This window comes from Pleurodeles waltl, chromosome 5 (genome assembly GCF_031143425.1).
Source record: "Pleurodeles waltl isolate 20211129_DDA chromosome 5, aPleWal1.hap1.20221129, whole genome shotgun sequence".
In the NCBI taxonomy this organism is placed as follows: domain Eukaryota; kingdom Metazoa; phylum Chordata; class Amphibia; order Caudata; family Salamandridae; genus Pleurodeles; species Pleurodeles waltl.
The window spans coordinates 1,013,710,346-1,013,729,330 of record NC_090444.1 but is presented as its reverse complement, the minus strand read 5'-3'; the positions used below and the strand labels follow the sequence as shown (position 1 = coordinate 1,013,729,330).

Here is an 18,985-nt window from a genome sequence, read left to right as displayed (position 1 = left end):
ACTGCGAGCAAACTTCTTTTTTCCTTTTGTGTTTCTCCTTCACGTTCATGCTCATGGCGGCCGTGGCACTTTGAATCTGCTTGCTTATGTCAACTGCTTTACTTTTCATTTTCAATTTTTGTGTGGTGGAAAAAAGTGCATTTAGAAATTTACAACGCTAATAGCTCTAACTCTCTTAGTTGCATAATAGAAGGGATTTCCTAATTTGTGTCAGCCCACACCCCCATAGAAATGTGGTAATGTGCACTCTGTTACATGGGTGAAAATGTGCACAATCCTAAAAATTATCACATGCATCTGCCGACGTTTCTGTAACAAGCAAGTACCAAAAGAGCACACAAAGGGTATTCCTGAGTCGCTTACCAGTGTCTACCGTTCTTTCGACTAAGGAGTTATTTTAGAAAACCTTATGAGGAAACCTATCACAGTATAGCTCTCTAAATCAGAGCTACTGATGAATTTTAAACTTGAATCTTACTGTAGTCTCCTGCAAGAACTTTGACCTTATTTAGAGTTTGACGAACAGCATTCTCCTTCACAACGTGGTATACATGCTGTCTACAGTATTACAAGTGCATTACAGCCATTGTACTTGTAATACAGTGGGCATGACATCCGCCCTGTTTTAATGGAGTATTCCATCCCTCAAACTCTACGCAAGGCCCTTGAAAACATAACTTATCACATCTAGTTTGAATTAAGAATTAAAGTTTTTTTTAGTGAACCTACATTGCCTGTACCAATATTGTTAGCTGCTGCATTAGGTGTCGGAGCAAATTCCTGTACCTGGTTCTACATCCTTATTTAGTTCGCTTAGTGTGCCACCAAGTGGCCAAATATCGGCATGTAATCAGGAGCTAGATGGATGAAATCTACCAAAGAAACACGTTATTTTAAGTACCTCTGTGCACCACCTTACCACCATTTATATGTTGCTGAAGTACTTTTTTATTGATCAAAGGAGCACTGGTCTATTTGCATTGTATTTAGATGTGCTTCATATTGTTTAGTGTTGAGCCTTATTGGATAGTGAGAAGCAAGGCTGGAGTAGACTAATGAATTGTTCAGGGCAGGATTCTATTGGGTATTGCCTGGCTAGATCCAGTCATAAACCTCGTAGAGCATTGTATGCCTGTATTGAAGGTCAGTGCTGTATATTTCTCTCTGCTGGATGTCCACGACACATCTTTAGGAGGTTGCATTTTGTCTAGTCATCTGTGTCCATTATGTAGCTTTAATATCAGTCTATGTGTATCTTGGTTATCACACCAGCTCCCTTTGCTGCTTGGACGTGTGCCCTTCCCCCTCTGTGGGTCGTTTCAGCCTGTTCCAGTGCCCATAGGCACTGCAACTGTCACCAGCACCGATCAGCTCTGCTTCTGCTGCAGTTTCCTGACTGTCTGGTGTGTAGCAGAGTGGTTGAACTTGGGCTGTCGCCATTGTTTTAATTAATTGCTTTCAACTACAGTTTTAGTTTCGGCTACTGTTCTGCTAGCATTTTTCACTGTTAGCATTTTCAACCGTCCCATTTCCCACCATCCACTTCCCGCTACCTGCTTCCCGCTGCCCATCTCCCAGGGCCCCTTCCAGGACCTGCTGAATGCAGACCGCAGCACAGTCGCACACCCGCACACCAGAGGCATAAAGCAGGCGCACCAAAGGTAAGCCCGTCTGCACATGGACTGCGCCCTGCGCCAGGAACCCTGGCCCTCCGGACTACCACAGGTACTCCACCACAGATCTCTGAGCCTTGACTTCAGAAGCCTCAACAACTGCTGACTCGCATCTCCTAACCACACAGCAGGACCGTTCACCTGCCATCGGTCAGTTCACCTGCAACCTAGGACCGCCTGCCCTCACTAAAACCCACTCCATTCCCTCCCCGCTTGCCGACAACACCCCAGAACCACTCCGATGCCTCCTGACCAATGCCAGGTCGCTCTGCAGACATGCCACTGAAGTCTGGGACACAATCTCCACCATCGCCCCCGATATGACCTTCATCACAGAGACATGACTCAACCCCTCTTTGGCCCCCAACATTGCCATAGCGACGCCCAACGACTACAAGATGAAACTCTGGAACTGCACCAACAAACACGGCGGTGGCATTGGCATTATATCCACAAAGAATCCATCTGCTGCACCACCACTGAAGATGAAACCATGCTGATCATGGCCTACCTGAATTTTCAACACCACACTGAAGACAAAATAACCATCAAAGAGACCTTCAACTACTAACCTCCAGGACCACGAACCAGCCTTGGTGACTTTATCACAGATTTCATTGCCCGACTTGCAATTGAATCCAAGCACTTCATCTTCCTCGTAAACCTCAACTTCCACCTGACGACCCCACAGACGCAAACTCCGCCAACCTCCTGGAACAAATGGACAACATCCGCCTCTCCCAGTAGGTTACAAACCCCAAACACAAAGCAGGGCATATACTGGAATCTGTCTTCACTTCCAGTCAAATGCAGCCATACCACGGAACTCACATGGACCGACCACTCCATTGTCCACTTTACCACCTCGCACCACCTCCATCCCTCCCAGCAGTTGGAGCAAAAAGAGACAGAACCAATGGACAGGTGCCATGAACACCACCCACCCCAACACCTCAATCAACCTCAAATAAGAAGTCGAGAACTTCAACACCTGGATCACCAATGTTGCCTAACAAGTTGCCCCCATCAAACCAGCCAAAACTCACAGATCCACCAAACAAGCCAACTAGTACACTTAACTCAGCACAATATAACACAGCTGCAAACAACTAGAGAGAAGATGGCACACCAGCAAAGACAATACAGACAGAGCTACCTTTAAGTCAGCTCTCAGCAAATACCACCAACATCTCAAACACACGAAAAAGAACGCCCTTGCAGACCGCAACAAGTCTAATGCCTACCACACCAAGGAACTCTTCACGATCATCCGAGAGTTCTACAGCCACTGAGAACACGATCCCTCCCTCATAGGAACTTTGCAACGCTGTAGCAAATCACTTCCACTACATGATATCCGCCATCGACAGGAAGTTCAAGCCCCAACCCACCAACCTCCTCTCTCCTAAGAAATCCTCCCCCGACCAATAGCTCACTGCATAGGAACAGTTCACCACACCGGACACCACAGCCATAATGGACTTCATCCACTCGAGCACTCACAAACATGCAGAGGCCAGACCTCTCCTCAAGTAACCCCAACGATCTCCAGAACTACTGCTCCATCTCGCTGCTCCCGTTTCCTGCCAAATTCCGTGAGGCCATCAACCATTAGCTCACAGAACACCTGGAGAGAAACAACCTATTAGACCCCTTCCAATCCAGCTTGCAAGCCAACCACAGCACCAAGACCACCCTTATTGCCACCACAGACTACATCCACACCAACTTGACAGAGGAGAAATGACTGCCCTGAGCCATCTTGACCTCTCCGAAGCCTTCAACACCGTTTTCCACCACACACTCATCAAGAGACTGCACCCGATTGGAATTAAAGGAGACTCACTCAAATGGATTGCATCATTACTCACAGTACGCACACAGAGAATCTGTCTCCCCTTCTTCACCTCGGAACCCAAGAGCACCATCTGCGGTGTCCTCAAGGTTCATACCTTAACTCCACCCTCTTCAACATCTACATGACGCCTCTACCCGTCATTGTCACAACCCATGATAGCAACATCATATCCTACACTGACGACACCTGGCTCATCCTCTCACTCTCAGCAGACCCCACCGTAACAAAGATCAACTTCCACAACTGCATGAAGAATCTCGAAGCCTGGATAAAGGACAACTCTCTGAAGCTCAACACAGACAAGACCGAAGTGGTGATCTTTGGCAAAAATGCCTCCCTCTGGAACGACACCTGGTAGCCCGTGGAACCTGCCCCCTCTCTCCCCTCTTCCTCCCCTGCCAGCAGACATGAACCACCACTTGATCTTCCATCAACCACCCTGAAACCTTCACTCTGCCTCGCTCGCCCTGGCACAGACTCTGGGCATCTGCCTTAGCCACAGTGGGGAACGCACCTTCTCCCACCTCACTGCCAAGTCCTAAAACGCCCTTCCCCTCCACCTATGAACATCACCCTCGCTCAAAGACTTCAGAAAGTGACTCAAGACCTTGCGGTTCAGCTAAACCAAGCAGCCCTGCACCAGGATATGCTCATGGGTTATAAGCAGCGCTCTACAAGTACTGATAAGTTCATTGGTGTAGTGGGCTCAAGTTCTTCTTCAGAATAGTCGATATGTAGATTGGTATGTGTCTATAGATCAGGTCAGTATAACACATACATGTACCATGAGGCGGCAACTCTTCACCAACTAGTTGGCTTGGAACTGTGCTGTTCACATGACAGCACCAGGGCATCTGTCTAATGTGAACTGTTGCTTTTAGACAGTGTACGAGTTTAGCTTAGACTTTATGTGCTGTGAAGATGGAAAGTGTTCTGCCAACTTGTAACCATTTTGTGTGCATGATGCGCCAAGGCTGTGTACTACTGATGTGATGTAGGTCTTCTGTCTATGAATTTCCTCTATATGTAGGGTTGTGCAACACAACCCCCCCAGCCACAGAAGCAGGGTGCTTACATTACCCATTAGCAAGTAAACTGACACTGGCTGCCCTCCTCTTGATTTTGGTACATTCAAGACAAGCAAACCTGAGATCTGGGACGATTCACAAACAAAATAATTTTGTTAGGAACAATGCTGTAGTGGCTTAGAACCCACAATTGCTGCCCGGGGGGAGGGTAATTTAAATAGATGTCAGTATCACATTGCAAACACCACCAGATTTAATACAATATAATTGTGTATGCTGTCATAAAGTGAAATATGTAGCCGGTGAGTGCAGCAACTACCCATGCTCAATTATTAAAACTCATGGGTTTAAATGTAACACATGGATGTGTTATTGTTTACTTATTAACTCGCAGTGGCTTTGTTAACGCAGTACCTCATAATATTCTTATGAAAGTAGTCTCTTGTGATTTTGTTACCATAGTGTTCAATTTTGTTCTTTTCAGCATACTATACCATTTTATTTTCAGTGTTCCATACAGTTCTTGTTCACTGAATCCCCCAATGCTGTTCGTGCTAACAGTGTCCCATGGTTTTCTGCTTGTTTGTGTTTCCCTTGGTGTTCAGTGGTACAGTGTGCACTCCTTAATAAAATCTTCCCAGGTACTCTTGTTAGCAGAGGATCTTATGTTTTTGTTATCAAAATGTCTGTTCTTGGTAACAATGGAGTTCCCCCATGGAGTTCTTGTTACGAGTGTGTGTTGTTATGTTGTTCTTGTAGCACTTGGCATTCTTTCCAACAGTGTGTCCTCTTATTAGCTTGTTCACAAAATGTCCATTAGAACTTCTGTTAACAATATTGCATGTTTGGTCTTCTTGTTAATATCGCACTCTCTTGTTCCTCTGTTAACATTTCCCTATTATATTCCCGTCAACACAGTTTATCCTACCTGTACTCTCGTTACGCAGTGTGCTGCCTGGTGCTTTGTGTAGCAGAATGGACCCCTTGATGTTCTTAGCAGGGTGTGCAATACAGTTTTCTTGCTGTCAAAGTGTTGCTTGTTTTGTTCTTCGTAGCAGAACATGCCCTGTGCTGTTCCTGGTCACAGAATGTGCCATATTGATAGTTGATAGTTTATTCTAGGGTATCCTCGTTAACAGTGTGTGTCTCACTTGTCCACCATACCAAGACTAGCTTGGTGTTTAGTGTACTGAGTCTGATATTCCTGTTATCAAACACCATCCGACGGTGTACATTTTAACAAAGTCAACTTACTGATAATCTTGTTGTCTCATTGTCTCATTATGACCATGTCAACATAGGGCCACATAGTTTTCTGTATGTGCTCTTCTCAGGATCAAAGGCTTTGAAGTGCAACACTACTTTTCTATATGGTTGAATGAGGAATATGGAAGTTCTCTCCACTGGGTTTCCTTTAGCCGATTACCATCTATGCTACTTCTTCAAGTAGCAGGCCTCTATAATACAAAAGGTAAAAATCAATAGATAAATCTTCTCATGCGTTCTACTATTTGGACAAAACCGCTGTGTCAGCGGTATCAATCAAATGGAATTGATAAATACAGAAATACTCGTGTTTTATGCAAGATACTCTCTCATCAAAAAACTGGCTTGCTCTAACAAAGAGTATTAAATTTGGACCCACCAGTCAAATGGTAGTGGCTGTGGGACACCAACCAGGGAGGGTTTGTGCGTTTACAAGTTATATCAGTGAGTAATACATTTGTACCTTTGCATGACCATCCCTAGAGAGAGCTTTCCTTTTCAATTTAATTAGGCCCTTATTGATGTACCATTCTCTTTTAAAGATGTTTTGTACATGCCTCACTTATGTTGATGGCTTATCAGTATAAACATTAAAAACTTGCATTGATTTACATTCACTACTGGACCTTTTCTCCATTATAAATATGTGCACTCCTTATGTGCCAGTATTATTGAGTTTCCTAGCCACAATTGCAAATATTTCTCTGTGTGGCAGTACTGTGTTTGGCTTCTTAACTGATTGGGCCATTGTTTACTGTTGAAACCCAGTTGGAGCTATCCCAAGAGATTTAGTACTATCTTTGTTTCTTTCCTGTTGTAGGGAGCTGGAGAATTCAGGCCTTCTATTAAAGCACGGTGCTTGGAATCAGGACCTCTACTCCTCTCCCCAACTCTGGCAAGTGTCTTAGGAAGTTCCCTTCTAGTAGCCTTTAAGATGTCTTACGCTACATTAACTATTAAACAGAGGTTCCAGTGTGCACAGCTACCATTTAATGTCTCATCATAGAATATGGGACCTTTAAGGGAAAAAATCTCCCTTTTCTACACCTCTATATGGGAAAAATCTGTTTCTGATATATGACCACTTTATGGGTCCAGGTTGTTAAAGAAAGGGATGCTTCAAGATGACTCAGGATTAATTTTAATAATTCATTGTATTTCTGGCTATGCTCCTACTCATATGAATCATTTGTGTCCTTTTGGAATCCAAGGAGGAATCCCCCTGGTTTTTAAATTTCTAAATAATGGTTTCATGGTTGATAGCCATACACCAAGGATGTGAACTCGTTTAAAAAATAAAAAGAATATGGTAGCACCACAATAGCTCCATCTAACATCTAGTATGTGGGCGCACGTTGATATGGGGAGGGCATGGCATGGGGCATGGCATGGTGCACCAAATGTACAATTAGTACTGCATCACTGGTGTAGATCTATCAATGTAGCTCTCTACCACCCTTTGTTATAAACTCTATTGTGGTTCCAAATGCCTAGAAGCATTCTCTGGTTCAAATTTGGAATTCTGAGTGTATCAGTAAATAAAACCAAGACCACCTGTGCACCACTAAAAAACACCTATGCGCCACCAAAACCACCAATGTATCTACCAATACTACTACTACAAAAAGCATGTGGTCTCCAAGTGGCCATTATCCCTAGCTATGTGGAGAATTTCACATATTTTGCTTTGAAGTGTGAATAAACAAGGCCCACACTGTAGAAGTCTTTCGGGAAGTATATCTGCACTGGTTAGAACACATTCATACTCTGCCTGTATTCTATACCATGGACATGCCTGATCTATACAGCAAATAAACTGTAGGTGAATTCTCCCCAAAGAATGATCAACAGTTCTCTTCAGCTGTCTTGAAATATCCGGAAGGACTTTGAAGAAAATGTTAATTACATCCAAAATGCTTCAAGATGAATCATTCGCAGGCATAAGTATTTGTCCCACATTAGTAGATGCCTTGGCGGGTGCCCCTTTTCTCAATCAGGAAAATTGCCAGGGCTAATGCATACCTTCAGCTTACCACATTTGCAATAGGTGTCTTCACTGTTCAAAGTACGTGTGACTGCATCTACAGACTCATGGGCACGTTATTTGTTTAGATCTTTACTGACATTATGAGAAAGGACCTACCATATTCCAAGGAGGCCAACCCTGCTACAACTGTAGTTTCTCAGCTATCTATCCAAGACAGGCATACATGCAGTCCCAAATATTTCCGCTCTTTCAATTTCTTTGGCCAGTTTCCCTGAGGCACAGTGAGAAGGAGGTTCACATACGAGTGCCCACTCTCACTTAGGGAAATAAAGCACAAAAGAAATTGAATAGAAAGACCATGTGAATTCTTGCATCTTAGCTTGCTCGTTCCCGGGTATATGCAGGCTTCCGTTTTTAAGCCAGTGTTTGCTATTATGTTTGGGAGCCCTGTAATCAACATTTTAACAGTTATCCTGTCTTCTGCTGGGATATTACTGAATGGACATTAAGAGTTTAGGATTTTGTAATCTTGACTGAGATCTAGTTCATGATGGCAGATCTCTTTAAAGGAGAAGAGAGCTAAGTCCAATTGTAATATGCTCATGAGGCAACCAAGATTAGCAAGTTATCCTCTCATATTCAGAGGAAATGTCTGAAGCCATCCCAGATGTCCATAACGGGGGTTGTCATAACAAAGTCTTTATGTTAAACAGAGTTTACAGGCATCTCTGCGTGCTTCTAACCTGCCACCACGCTGGGGGCAGCATCACAAAAGCAGTCTCCTTCTCGGGTTACACTGGGTAGGTGCCAGTTTTCTTCTTGGTTAGTTAAAGAAAGGCTGTCAGACCATTAAATCTTCGGGACAGCCTGTCAGACCATTAATTCCTCGGGATGATCTGAGAGTTGGAGAAAGACTGTGGCAGTATCCGTGTTCAAGGAGGAATTCCAGTTCCTTAGTGTCTTAGAGATACACGAAGAAACATGGAAAACAAAGTATTAATCCCAACTGTGGACTTTTCAGGGTCTACATCATTGGCACGTCTGAAATTCCACGGGGTAAACATTGATTTTTTTGTCATGTGTTAAATGTGATGTCCATTAACTTGCATTGACATGATAGGACTTGTTAACTCTTTTTCAGAACAGAGAATAGTAATTAGGTCACTACATCGTCTAGTTGGTATACAAACATGTTTGGCTCTTGTTTGCATTGTAAGGGAGTCTGATTCCACAGTTCTGTTATGAATGCTGACAGAAATAGCCTACTCCAACTCTGTCAATGAAACTAAGGGACTTCAAAAGGGAAATTTTGGGCTGACTGGAGAACATTTGAAAGCTGCAACTTTTATTTGTCCGGGAATCAGTGCATCATCTAAGATACCAAGAAATGTAAACGCATTTCCAAAGGTGTAAAGACGTCATTGTTGCTATATTTTGAAAATAGGAGTGAATAATAGCTAATGCTCCCTCTATAAATCTGGCTACCCTCTATCTCTTCCTGGGTTCAAAGCTGACCTCCCTTGCCAGGAGGTAACCTGTGGAGACGTGGACGTGAAACACAATGCTTTTTTTATGCTTATTGGTATACAAATGTTCAAGTAAAACTCTTTAAACTTCAAAGTAAACAGTAATAGATGAGAAGAATACCTAATTATCGAAACAGGCTAATTCCAGTGTCTCAATACAGTCCCTGAAACTCTTAAATGGTGATTGGCCATCAGTTTATAAAAGCCTTTGATTTAATTGGAGTGAGCCATGCTGCCGTTTCTGTTTGCTGTTGATTCTCACTCTGCTTAAAATATTTGTAGAGAAAACCCACTTGCAGTGCAAGGAATACTTGATTGTTTCTCATTACTGTAGATAATGTGTGTTAATTAAAAAACGATTTCAGTAAAAGTTTCTCGAAATATTGTCAAAGGATTTTTTTCTTGCAATTACAATTGTATGAGAATATCCGAAGAGTTGTTAATTTTACTTTAGGTTTGATATATAACTCAGTAAACGTCTGAGCATAATTAGAGCATGCATGACAAATGCCTGTATGATCTTTTCATTTTAGCTCAAGGAGTATGAATCCCAGCATCGGCCAACGGGCAGCTTGGACTCTCCAGAATGGGCGGACAGTTCTTATCCAACATTTGATGGATCATCTAACTGCAACGTGAGTGCTATTCTACTGAAGCAGCCTGCCCCCCTGCATGTGCTTATGCCAAGTTGTTGTACAAATGTCCAAAAATGTAACCTTCTATGTGCTTCTCCTTTAATGTGGGTTGAGTCATAAAATCTGACTGTGTTCTTCCTGCTCCTGTGTTCATCATTTACAAATCAAATGGTTGATGTTAAAGCAAAGGGAATTTGTACAGTTCAAATATTTTTGTATAAATGATAACTTGGGTTCCTATGGGCCCTTCTGCCTCAGAAACAGCAGAATGTCAAATATATATTTGTAAAATTACTTTCACTCTAAATTATGTGTGGCTTTTATGCAAATCAATATCTTAAGATGATGGCCAGATACATCGTAGTTTGTTAACAGTTGTCTTTAAGATGAAACAATGTCCCCAATGTTTCAGGCAGTAAACATGAAAACACCATCTTTAACCTAGAAATAAATGAAAAAACTGCACTTAGGTAGAAACTGGTTGTGAAATGGTGATGGGAAGATGAGTAGCCTGTTCTGCAAGATTGAAAATGGGTGGCCATGACAGCCAATTTATTTTTCCAAGAAGGAAATGAAATTGATTATTGTAGAGAAGTTATTAGGTTTCACGTACACTCTATCCCAAAACACAAACCAACATGTCACAGGCCAAACATCAAACAGCATCTGATCACTCATATAAAACTGATGTACAGAGAACCTTTTTCCACTACAAGGTACATGCTAACTTTGCTGCACTGAAATGGCACACGTATATTGCAGTCTAGGTCGTATAGAAACCTGTCTTCTAATACAGCTAGAGCAATGCAAGTAAACGAGAATGGTGTATTTCAGAGAGCACTACGAAGTGAACAGCTGTTCAGAACACATTATAAAAGTGTGAGTCGATAATACATGAACATACAATTAGATTATCACAGAGCAGGATAGACAGTGGACAGGTAGCCTTGTATTTTACTACTACACACAAAAAGCTGAATGGTGGCACTTCAGAATATTAAGATAATGAATTGCAAGATCATGGTTGCTATCATTTAGATCACACAAACCAATCTGTTCACACGAGGAACACAAAATCAGGACATAATAATAGAAACCAAACTTTTCAGAGTATTAGACACTGTAGCAGCTGATCTGCCTAAGCTCGTTCAAGAAAATGTCCAGTCTGGCACTACTCTTTGGTCCCAGGAAATTCCCACAAGGTTTGAGGAGTTATAGGGACTATGTGGTTGGGTAGGAAGACTGTAATATACATTGCAGTAAGTGCTGTGCCGCCTTCAGACCGGCATCCTGAGGCCAGCTACAAAGCCCCGTCTCCCTCTGCCATTGGTTTGTGTAGCCCAAGATACAGGACCGTGGACAGGAAGTGTTTGGAGTTTTCACCTCACCTACCACAACAGGTTATCCACACTAAAACACTAGCTGGCAGATGGGTAATAAGGGGCTGCACTAGCAAATCTCCTCATTAGAACGCATATCATTTAAGTCCCATACCTAGGAATCTACTTTCCAGAACTAGAATGAGCTACTTCCAGAGTTGCTCCCTGTCTGTCCTTTCTAAAGTCTCCATTGTTACTACACGCCTATCGATAACGTGCAGAAAGGAAAGAGGCAGAACTCGACTAATGATTGAAAGGGCGAGTCTTCTAGCTGTGGATTGGGACTGGCAGGCACTACGGTTCCCACAATTCCTCGTGGGGATTTCAAGTGCACCTGTGATACTCATTGTTGGGTGTATTGTCTGAATATTTGAAAACTGTGCTGTTATTGTGGGGGCATTTCATTATGATTTGAAGAAGATGTTTACTGCTGATATTGTCAGAGAATTTCCTGAAATTTTGCGTAAATGTTTGATGATGATTCTTTATGAAGACAATGGGAAACGTACGCTGATATTCTAGGGGGTATTTGGGAACGATTTGATTTTCATATCCGGAGTGCATTCTACAGTAATTCTACACAATATTTCTACAATAGATTTAGTACTTAAATTTCATTTGATTAGCAGAGGTTGTTCTGATGTTATTTTAAAGTATGCAGTTCCATTGTGCAAAGCATTTAATTGAACTTTTGTGGGACGGGACATTTAATGAGGGTACTGGGACCCCATGTAAAGGGAACATTTAGGGTGAGAAGTCATATGCATGGCTATGCACAGGTGATATGTCCATTGTATGTGGGGTCCATAAGAAATCTGGGAACATATATTGAAACACATTCTGAGACATTTCATGGAGTTCTGGGGAATTGATGAGCTTTGTTTTCCAATTATCTTTGATTTGTTAGTGGATTTGTCATATTGAGCTTTTTTGACACTTTTCTTTGTGATGATTGGGACACTGAATGCATCTGATGTGGTGTGGGAAGGTACAGGTAGACAGTGATGTGTTGTACCGTGTGTTGTAGCATGAAGAAGTACAATACGGAGTTGAATGGTGTGATGTTATCTGCTCTGTAGTTTATGATGTGGCAGTGCCTTCAGATGTGCTCTTCTTCACTGTACACTGGTCTCTGTCTGATCGTGGACGTTGGAGGATGTAACTTCTGGCAGCTGTGGCTAGAGGTATTGTGCATACAGAATAGATTAAACGAGTTGGCCATTTCCACATCCAAAATTTGCAAAACGGTGTATTGGTACCTTGAGGTGTTTGAAAGCCACCTCAAGATTATTTTGCCATGCCCAAGGGTATGTTTTACTCTGTATTTTTTTCAGCAGCGAGATAGTGGTATCTTTAGCGGGGATTAAGGTACAGGGGCCTGTGAAGCACCTGTCACACTATCGTCAGTGTGGCTTCACAACTGGTGTGAGCAGGTGTTTTGTGTTACCTGTTAAATTGCAGGTGAAGCGTTTGTGTATGGCGTCAAATGGTTGTCTGAGGTCTGCACTGTTTGCTCATATAGATCTGTGATTACCTATTGTCGGTGTGAAGCTGCTTCTTCATTTTTAGTTGCTGGTGAGTGGGTGGTTGGTAAGTGCAGGGTTTGCATGTGTGTTAATAATGGGTTGAGACGTGATGTTTCCTAATGCATGTGCCCAATGCATGTTGGTGGGAGCCATTGATTATAGTTACTTTAGGTGAAGAAAACAAAGATACTTATGGGAGTTTGGGATGTTCAAGTACAAGATGTGGAACGTACACCGTAAAGAAACACTTCGATGTATTCAGCAAAATATAGTTTAGTGTTTCTAAACATTTTTACTAATGCCTGTAAAGTAATATTTTGGGATAAAACTAGTGTTGTTTATGTTGAACTAAAACAGTACTCTACTTCCCTAATTGTTTCACCTCCCCTTCTAAAAAAGATCTTCAGGATGCTCACTCAGCATCCCAGAGAAGCATGCATCAGCTTACAGAGGACCACCAGTGTGTAAGCCAGGGTTGTTCAAGGGGGCCGAGTCCACGCCAGATATTCAGAATATCCACATGGATTGCACTTACATACAGTTATGCTAATGGCTGTTAATAACAGTGTTTATCGTAAATGCCTGCCATAATTCTGTTTTTGTGCACCAATGTAATCTGTCACTGTACATCTATCTAGTTTAATCCAGTCCTCGACAACTTTATAGACTTTTTGGAGTGGGTAATCTTGAAAATGTTTGACTGAAAGGGGTCTCAGCAAGAAGTGGGTTGACTTTTGCGGTGATGCAAGTATGTTTCACCTCTTGATAGTTAAATTGTCTCTAGAAGGCCTGTTAGAAGCCTTATTCCTTTACAGGACAAATAAAAAAAAAAGTATTTGAACGGATCTGCAGCCAAAGATTGCATGCTTTCATCAAAAAAACCTCCCTGCTATCTTTCCTACCTCCCTGCATGAAACGTTGAGCTTAACTTAAACTTTCAATTTATATTGTGAATGCCCCGCTCCTTCCTTTCTGCTTGCCATGTGCGTCCTGTACATATAGAGTATTCTAAACCACGTGCCTGTCTTTATCTGTCTTCCTTTGAAAACATATCCCTGTAACCAACCTAAAAATATGTATTTATTCCATCAACCATGTGCCTCTCGCATAACCCCATCTAATGATCTTTGGGCTCCTGGGTAGCATGCTGCTCATTGTAAAGTGCTTCAATGCCTCGTCAGGAGTATGACACTGAGCTAATATAAAAACTCCTTTGATCAATTCAGTTGAACGGAGGCCACCCTAAAGTTAGGCATCAGTAGAGCTAGCATGTTGCTGCCTACAGATGGCAGTGCGAAGAACATGAGTATCTGGGCGGTACTTACAGGAATAACCAACACCCAAAACTTAGTAATGGCTCTGTGTTACCGTGTAGTTTACCTAGAGAGAAAGGCCCTGGAACCCAAAATGTTGTCTGACAGCTGAAGGAAGAATAGATGAAGCTGGCAGCCTTATGCTATGGAAATCAAAAAAGTGCAATTGGAAATATAATGTTCAAGCAACTTGAGAATACCTTTAACTCGAGTGGCTACATGTGTGAAAACTAGAGAATGCCTACTTTAGAGTATTTGGAATATTGTCTAGAGTCTCATTGGTCCTTGGTTATTGCATAAAGATCTGACCCGGCAGTGGCCGATCTTCAACAGTGTTTGTGCAGAAGTTCTGCTTCGGTTTGATGTTCATAACGAGTCAGTGAGTGTAAAATTAACCAAGCAATTATGGAATTTCTGATCTCATTTCCTAAATGAATGCCCCCTTGAGAGCAGTACGGTGGAAGCTGAATGTCTTTGGCTTGGTTTGTGCATGATGCCAGCGCTTGTGCGGACAGACACTACCTCATGCTTTGCCCTGGCACTCGGTCTGCAGGCATGTATAATGCGTGCAGAGCAAAATCAGTAAGAGGGGGGTTTGTGAAAGCAAAGATTCTTTATTGAAATCAGTCCAATCTATCTTCATAAAAGTGTTTTGTTTTTTTATCCTGTCTTAGTTACTGTTAACAGGTGGGTTAGTGAGGTTTCCTTATCCCGCTGCATTTTTTGAGGTTTAGTTTAATTGTGTAGCTAGACCAGTGTTATTTTCCTTAGCAAGCTCGTGTAGGATGCCCTGAGCAAATGGTGAAGTCGGTTAAACGAGAACTGAAACAAGGCCAATAGTTTGTACATTTGGATAGTGAAAATCGAAACTTTGCTTCAAGCTCCACCAAAACACACACTGCAGCATCCCTCACACACTCGTAACAGTAAAAAGAAGCATCGCGGAATGCTGTGCACGCACAACTACCCTCTACCCATTACTAAACTCCCCTGTCCTCATGGTGGAGCATGGCAGCAGCAGTGTAACTTTACACACACCACGACCCTTGTGCAACCGTCTGCGGCGCACAGACACATTCCGTACAGCACAACCATCATTAGCGCATTCTTCTGACCACACACATGTACTGCCCAAATAGCAGCGTCAGCTTCCCTTCGAAGGGGCACAATGAAGAGTAGTGCAAGGTCGAATCAGTCCCATTCAGAAGAGGTGGCGTCTCTCACACACACCAAAAGCACTGCAAGCTTCCTTCACGTGCACGACAGGTACAAAATAGCCAACAACTATACAAGTGACCCTTACACACTGCACGGACAGCAAGGGCAGCGTCTGAGCAAGCGTTACTCATCCATAGAACAAGTACAGACCAATACATTATTTGCCGGAGAGACATAGTGGATAAATAGCTTTATGGCGGGTGCTATAATTTACAGGCTAAATAGTCAACAGCATTTTCAAGCGGGGATTTTCAAGCCTCTACTCATAATGGTCTTTCTTAACCCGTGACACATTAAATTGAGTCGTTGAGGAGCTATGTAAGCTTAGACATCCAGTTGTGAATTTTTTTTAAAGAAGTAAACCAGAGCAGAAACATATAAAAATAAAAATGTATTTTTGATTCCCAAAATTGAGGCCTGGCTTTCTGGCACTTGCTTGGCATGCAGAATTTCTCTTTCTTCTGTAATCCAAGAAAGTTCAAACTTCTTTGTATTTTTTGGATGATGAGCACGCACCCACATCAGCAGCCACTGCAGAAGGAAGCTAACAGACTTAAATAACAGAGCAAATTCGTAAGACATAAGATTACAATGTGAGAACCTGTATTGTAGATACATATGGCACTGACTACTATTACTTGTAATTAAAAAGTACTTAATTAGCATTTTTTTTAAACAGTCAGAAACGTCACCAAATTTCAGATTTGGATCAATGTATTTTGACTGGCGTTGTTAAATTACCCGAATTACCTTACCCCAAGCCATACCTCATGGAAAGTAGATCTCTTGATTTCCATTGTGTCTTGGGATCCCATGGGATTCTCCGCTGTATGCAGGCACACCAGGTGGAGCAGAACATCAGAGTGATGGCGTTGCCACAGTTATGCTGATGTCTGCATAACTATTCTTCCACTTAACCGTATCCTGTAGACACATGCAACGGAGTTGGAGTTATAATGGTGAATTAGTAATGGGGCTTAGGCCTTGAACAGACGTGGTTTCTAGAAGCATGTGTTGATCAAGATCGTGAAGTGTCCCATGGTCCTTACAAGCCTCCCTGATTGTCTCCTATGCACGAACTTGGGGACAATTCCCAAGGGGTAATGTTGGGACTCAATGCCTCTTTGATCCGTCACCTCTTCTCCCTACCCCTCTTGGAAAACCTCCGTACCTCATGGCAATTAAAACTGCAAACAGAATTCACCATGGCAGATATCATGGAAGCTCCAGACTGTGGTGCACGGGAAGCATGGATTAAATTTTGCCTCTTCAAAACACTTCCTGACTGATACTGGACACCAGTTAAATTATGTGCGGGGGGCCTCCTCCCCACGTCAACTGCTGGTGCTGTTTTCACGCTCTATGCGACTTAGTGCATATCAAATGTGACTGTCCTTCTATTATGCCCTACTGGGGTCGGTATGGAGAACATTAAGTGAGACCATACTCCTCAAAACTCCGCTATGCCACCCATTAATCCTCTTGCACGAAGACACAGGCCCCTTCGCCCTGACTCATCAGCAATCCGGACTTCTTCATAAGGCACTCGCCACCGCCAAACTCTGCATACTTTGGCACTGGTGCTCTCCACCCGTTCCCCCCAAACGATGAATGGCCCACAGCTATGTATCAGACAGTGACCTATGAACGCATCATTTACAATCTGCAAGACAAGACGGCCTACAAACTTTGCCCCCTTCTTTCAGATGGAGGAGTAATAACCCCCACTCCCTACCCATTCCATCCACCCCTCCCTCCCCCAGTCACCTTCTCCTCTACTCCGCTCCATTCTTCCCCCGCCGCTTCCTCACCGTCCCTCCCCATTCCCCCCTGCACCCACCCCGCCACACATCTCCTGACATATGTCCTACTCATCCTACCCTTGCACTGTATTCTTTGACTGTACCTAATAGCCTGTGACCCACACACCCACCCAAGCATGTTCCCATCCGCAATCAATCTCTCCCTCGCACCATCTTCTATGAGGAACATATTTCCACATCTTTCATCCCACTACATACCTCCATTTTCCTCAACCCGAGGACTCACGATTACACAGTAACTTCATGGCCAGGTCCTCTTTCTCCTCATTGTTTACTAAATCTCTTATTCTGTCGGTCTTACTCTGTTGGTCCTCCGATGCAATACTCAACAGCAGGTACATTGCACCATGAAGCACTATTATGAACCCCCTCTTAATCTCCACCTCGCCCTCCTCAGTTCTTTTTCTTTTTGTGAGTCAGGAACAGTTACCAGGATCAGTTTGGTCCACACCCGATATCTCCCCCTGTTAGCAGGTTCACACCTTCCTAGCGAGTCCAAACTACCCTGTACTCTACCCATTACTGGACATACCTAGGTCCCTTGCCATAGCTCCCCCTTTGAACGGATCCTCCTTTTCTAACCCCACCTCATACTGCACTACATTGAACACACTTCCACGTACTTCTACATACTCCCCCGCACATCATACACCTGCAAAACTCCAATCTCCAACCCAGGATCAGATCCATAACAGGCCTCACACGTTCTCAATGTAACATGTACTTATGACTGTTTCCTCTTCATTGCGATGTACCCTATCATATGTTCTAATATTATGTTCTCTTTAATAAAGAATTACAACACAAAACTTGTTCTAATACTTCTTCATCCACGTGAGGGAAATATACTTCATTCCCTACAGATATCAACCAATTTAATTCCCCACTAGACTCATTTGAGCACACTAAGACCTGACAATATAACAGAGGTTTCAACAAAATGTATCATTTTTTGTAAATAAGCATTTTCATCCAGCTGCTGAAAATGTTGTGGGGCCAGATGCCAAACAGCTGCGTTCAGAAGAATGCTTGTAAAGAAAATGTGTCCCTTGTGAAAAATATAAATAAAGTGAAGTTACTGTAAATGTGAGCTTAGTTCCGTTACATTGTGCATTGGGGCTTATTTTTCATAAGAAAACTTAGCTGTTCTCTTTTTTTTTGTACATTTTATTTTCCATGTAATGGAACCTGTTAAGGTGGTAAAGAGCTGTCTAAATAGTTCTGTGGCAGATCTGAAGGCTTTCAGATCCAGAAATGGATATTATATTTTGGTGTATAATAAATAAACTGGCTCTGAGCCAGTCCTCCTTAGAGCACAGTGGCATGCCAGGGAGAAATGACACTCCTCCACCCCTGCCCCAGCTTCTTCCACTGAAAGGGCTTGCTAATGTATTTTATGTTACTTCAGTTAGTCCATCGGCTGTTCCTTGACCCTCTCCGTCCCGTATCCATTAAATGCCACTGAGAAGTATCATAGACACCCCTCTCCATTTAGTCTGTTTTGATTGTGTTAGAGCATTTTCCATATGCTCTAATTGTAGTCAGCAAACATGTTCATTCTAGCAAGGATGAAGCTCCAGTAATGCATGGTATAAATTAACATTTAATTTACAGTGTAACCGATTTGACTACCCAATGAAAATCAAATCAGAAATAAAGTTAAAGGGTTTTATTACAAGTTTATACTCAGATTAATGTAAACAGTTGTCAAAAACAAGCTGTAAAGATATAGGGGGTTATTCGAACTTTGGAG

General features: G+C 42.7%; 1 protein-coding gene across 5 annotated transcripts in view; it reads left to right on the top strand.

Annotated features, from left to right (window-relative positions):
- SASH1 (SAM and SH3 domain containing 1) overlaps positions 1-18,985 on the top strand; it is a 536,180-nt gene that overhangs the window by 374,057 nt on the left and 143,138 nt on the right. For all 5 annotated transcript variants that reach the window (XM_069235189.1, XM_069235188.1, XM_069235187.1 and 2 more), the window contains exon 8: positions 9,872-9,973. In XM_069235189.1, coding sequence (XP_069091290.1) covers positions 9,872-9,973 — 102 coding nt within the window. The remainder of the gene's footprint in view (positions 1-9,871; positions 9,974-18,985) is intronic.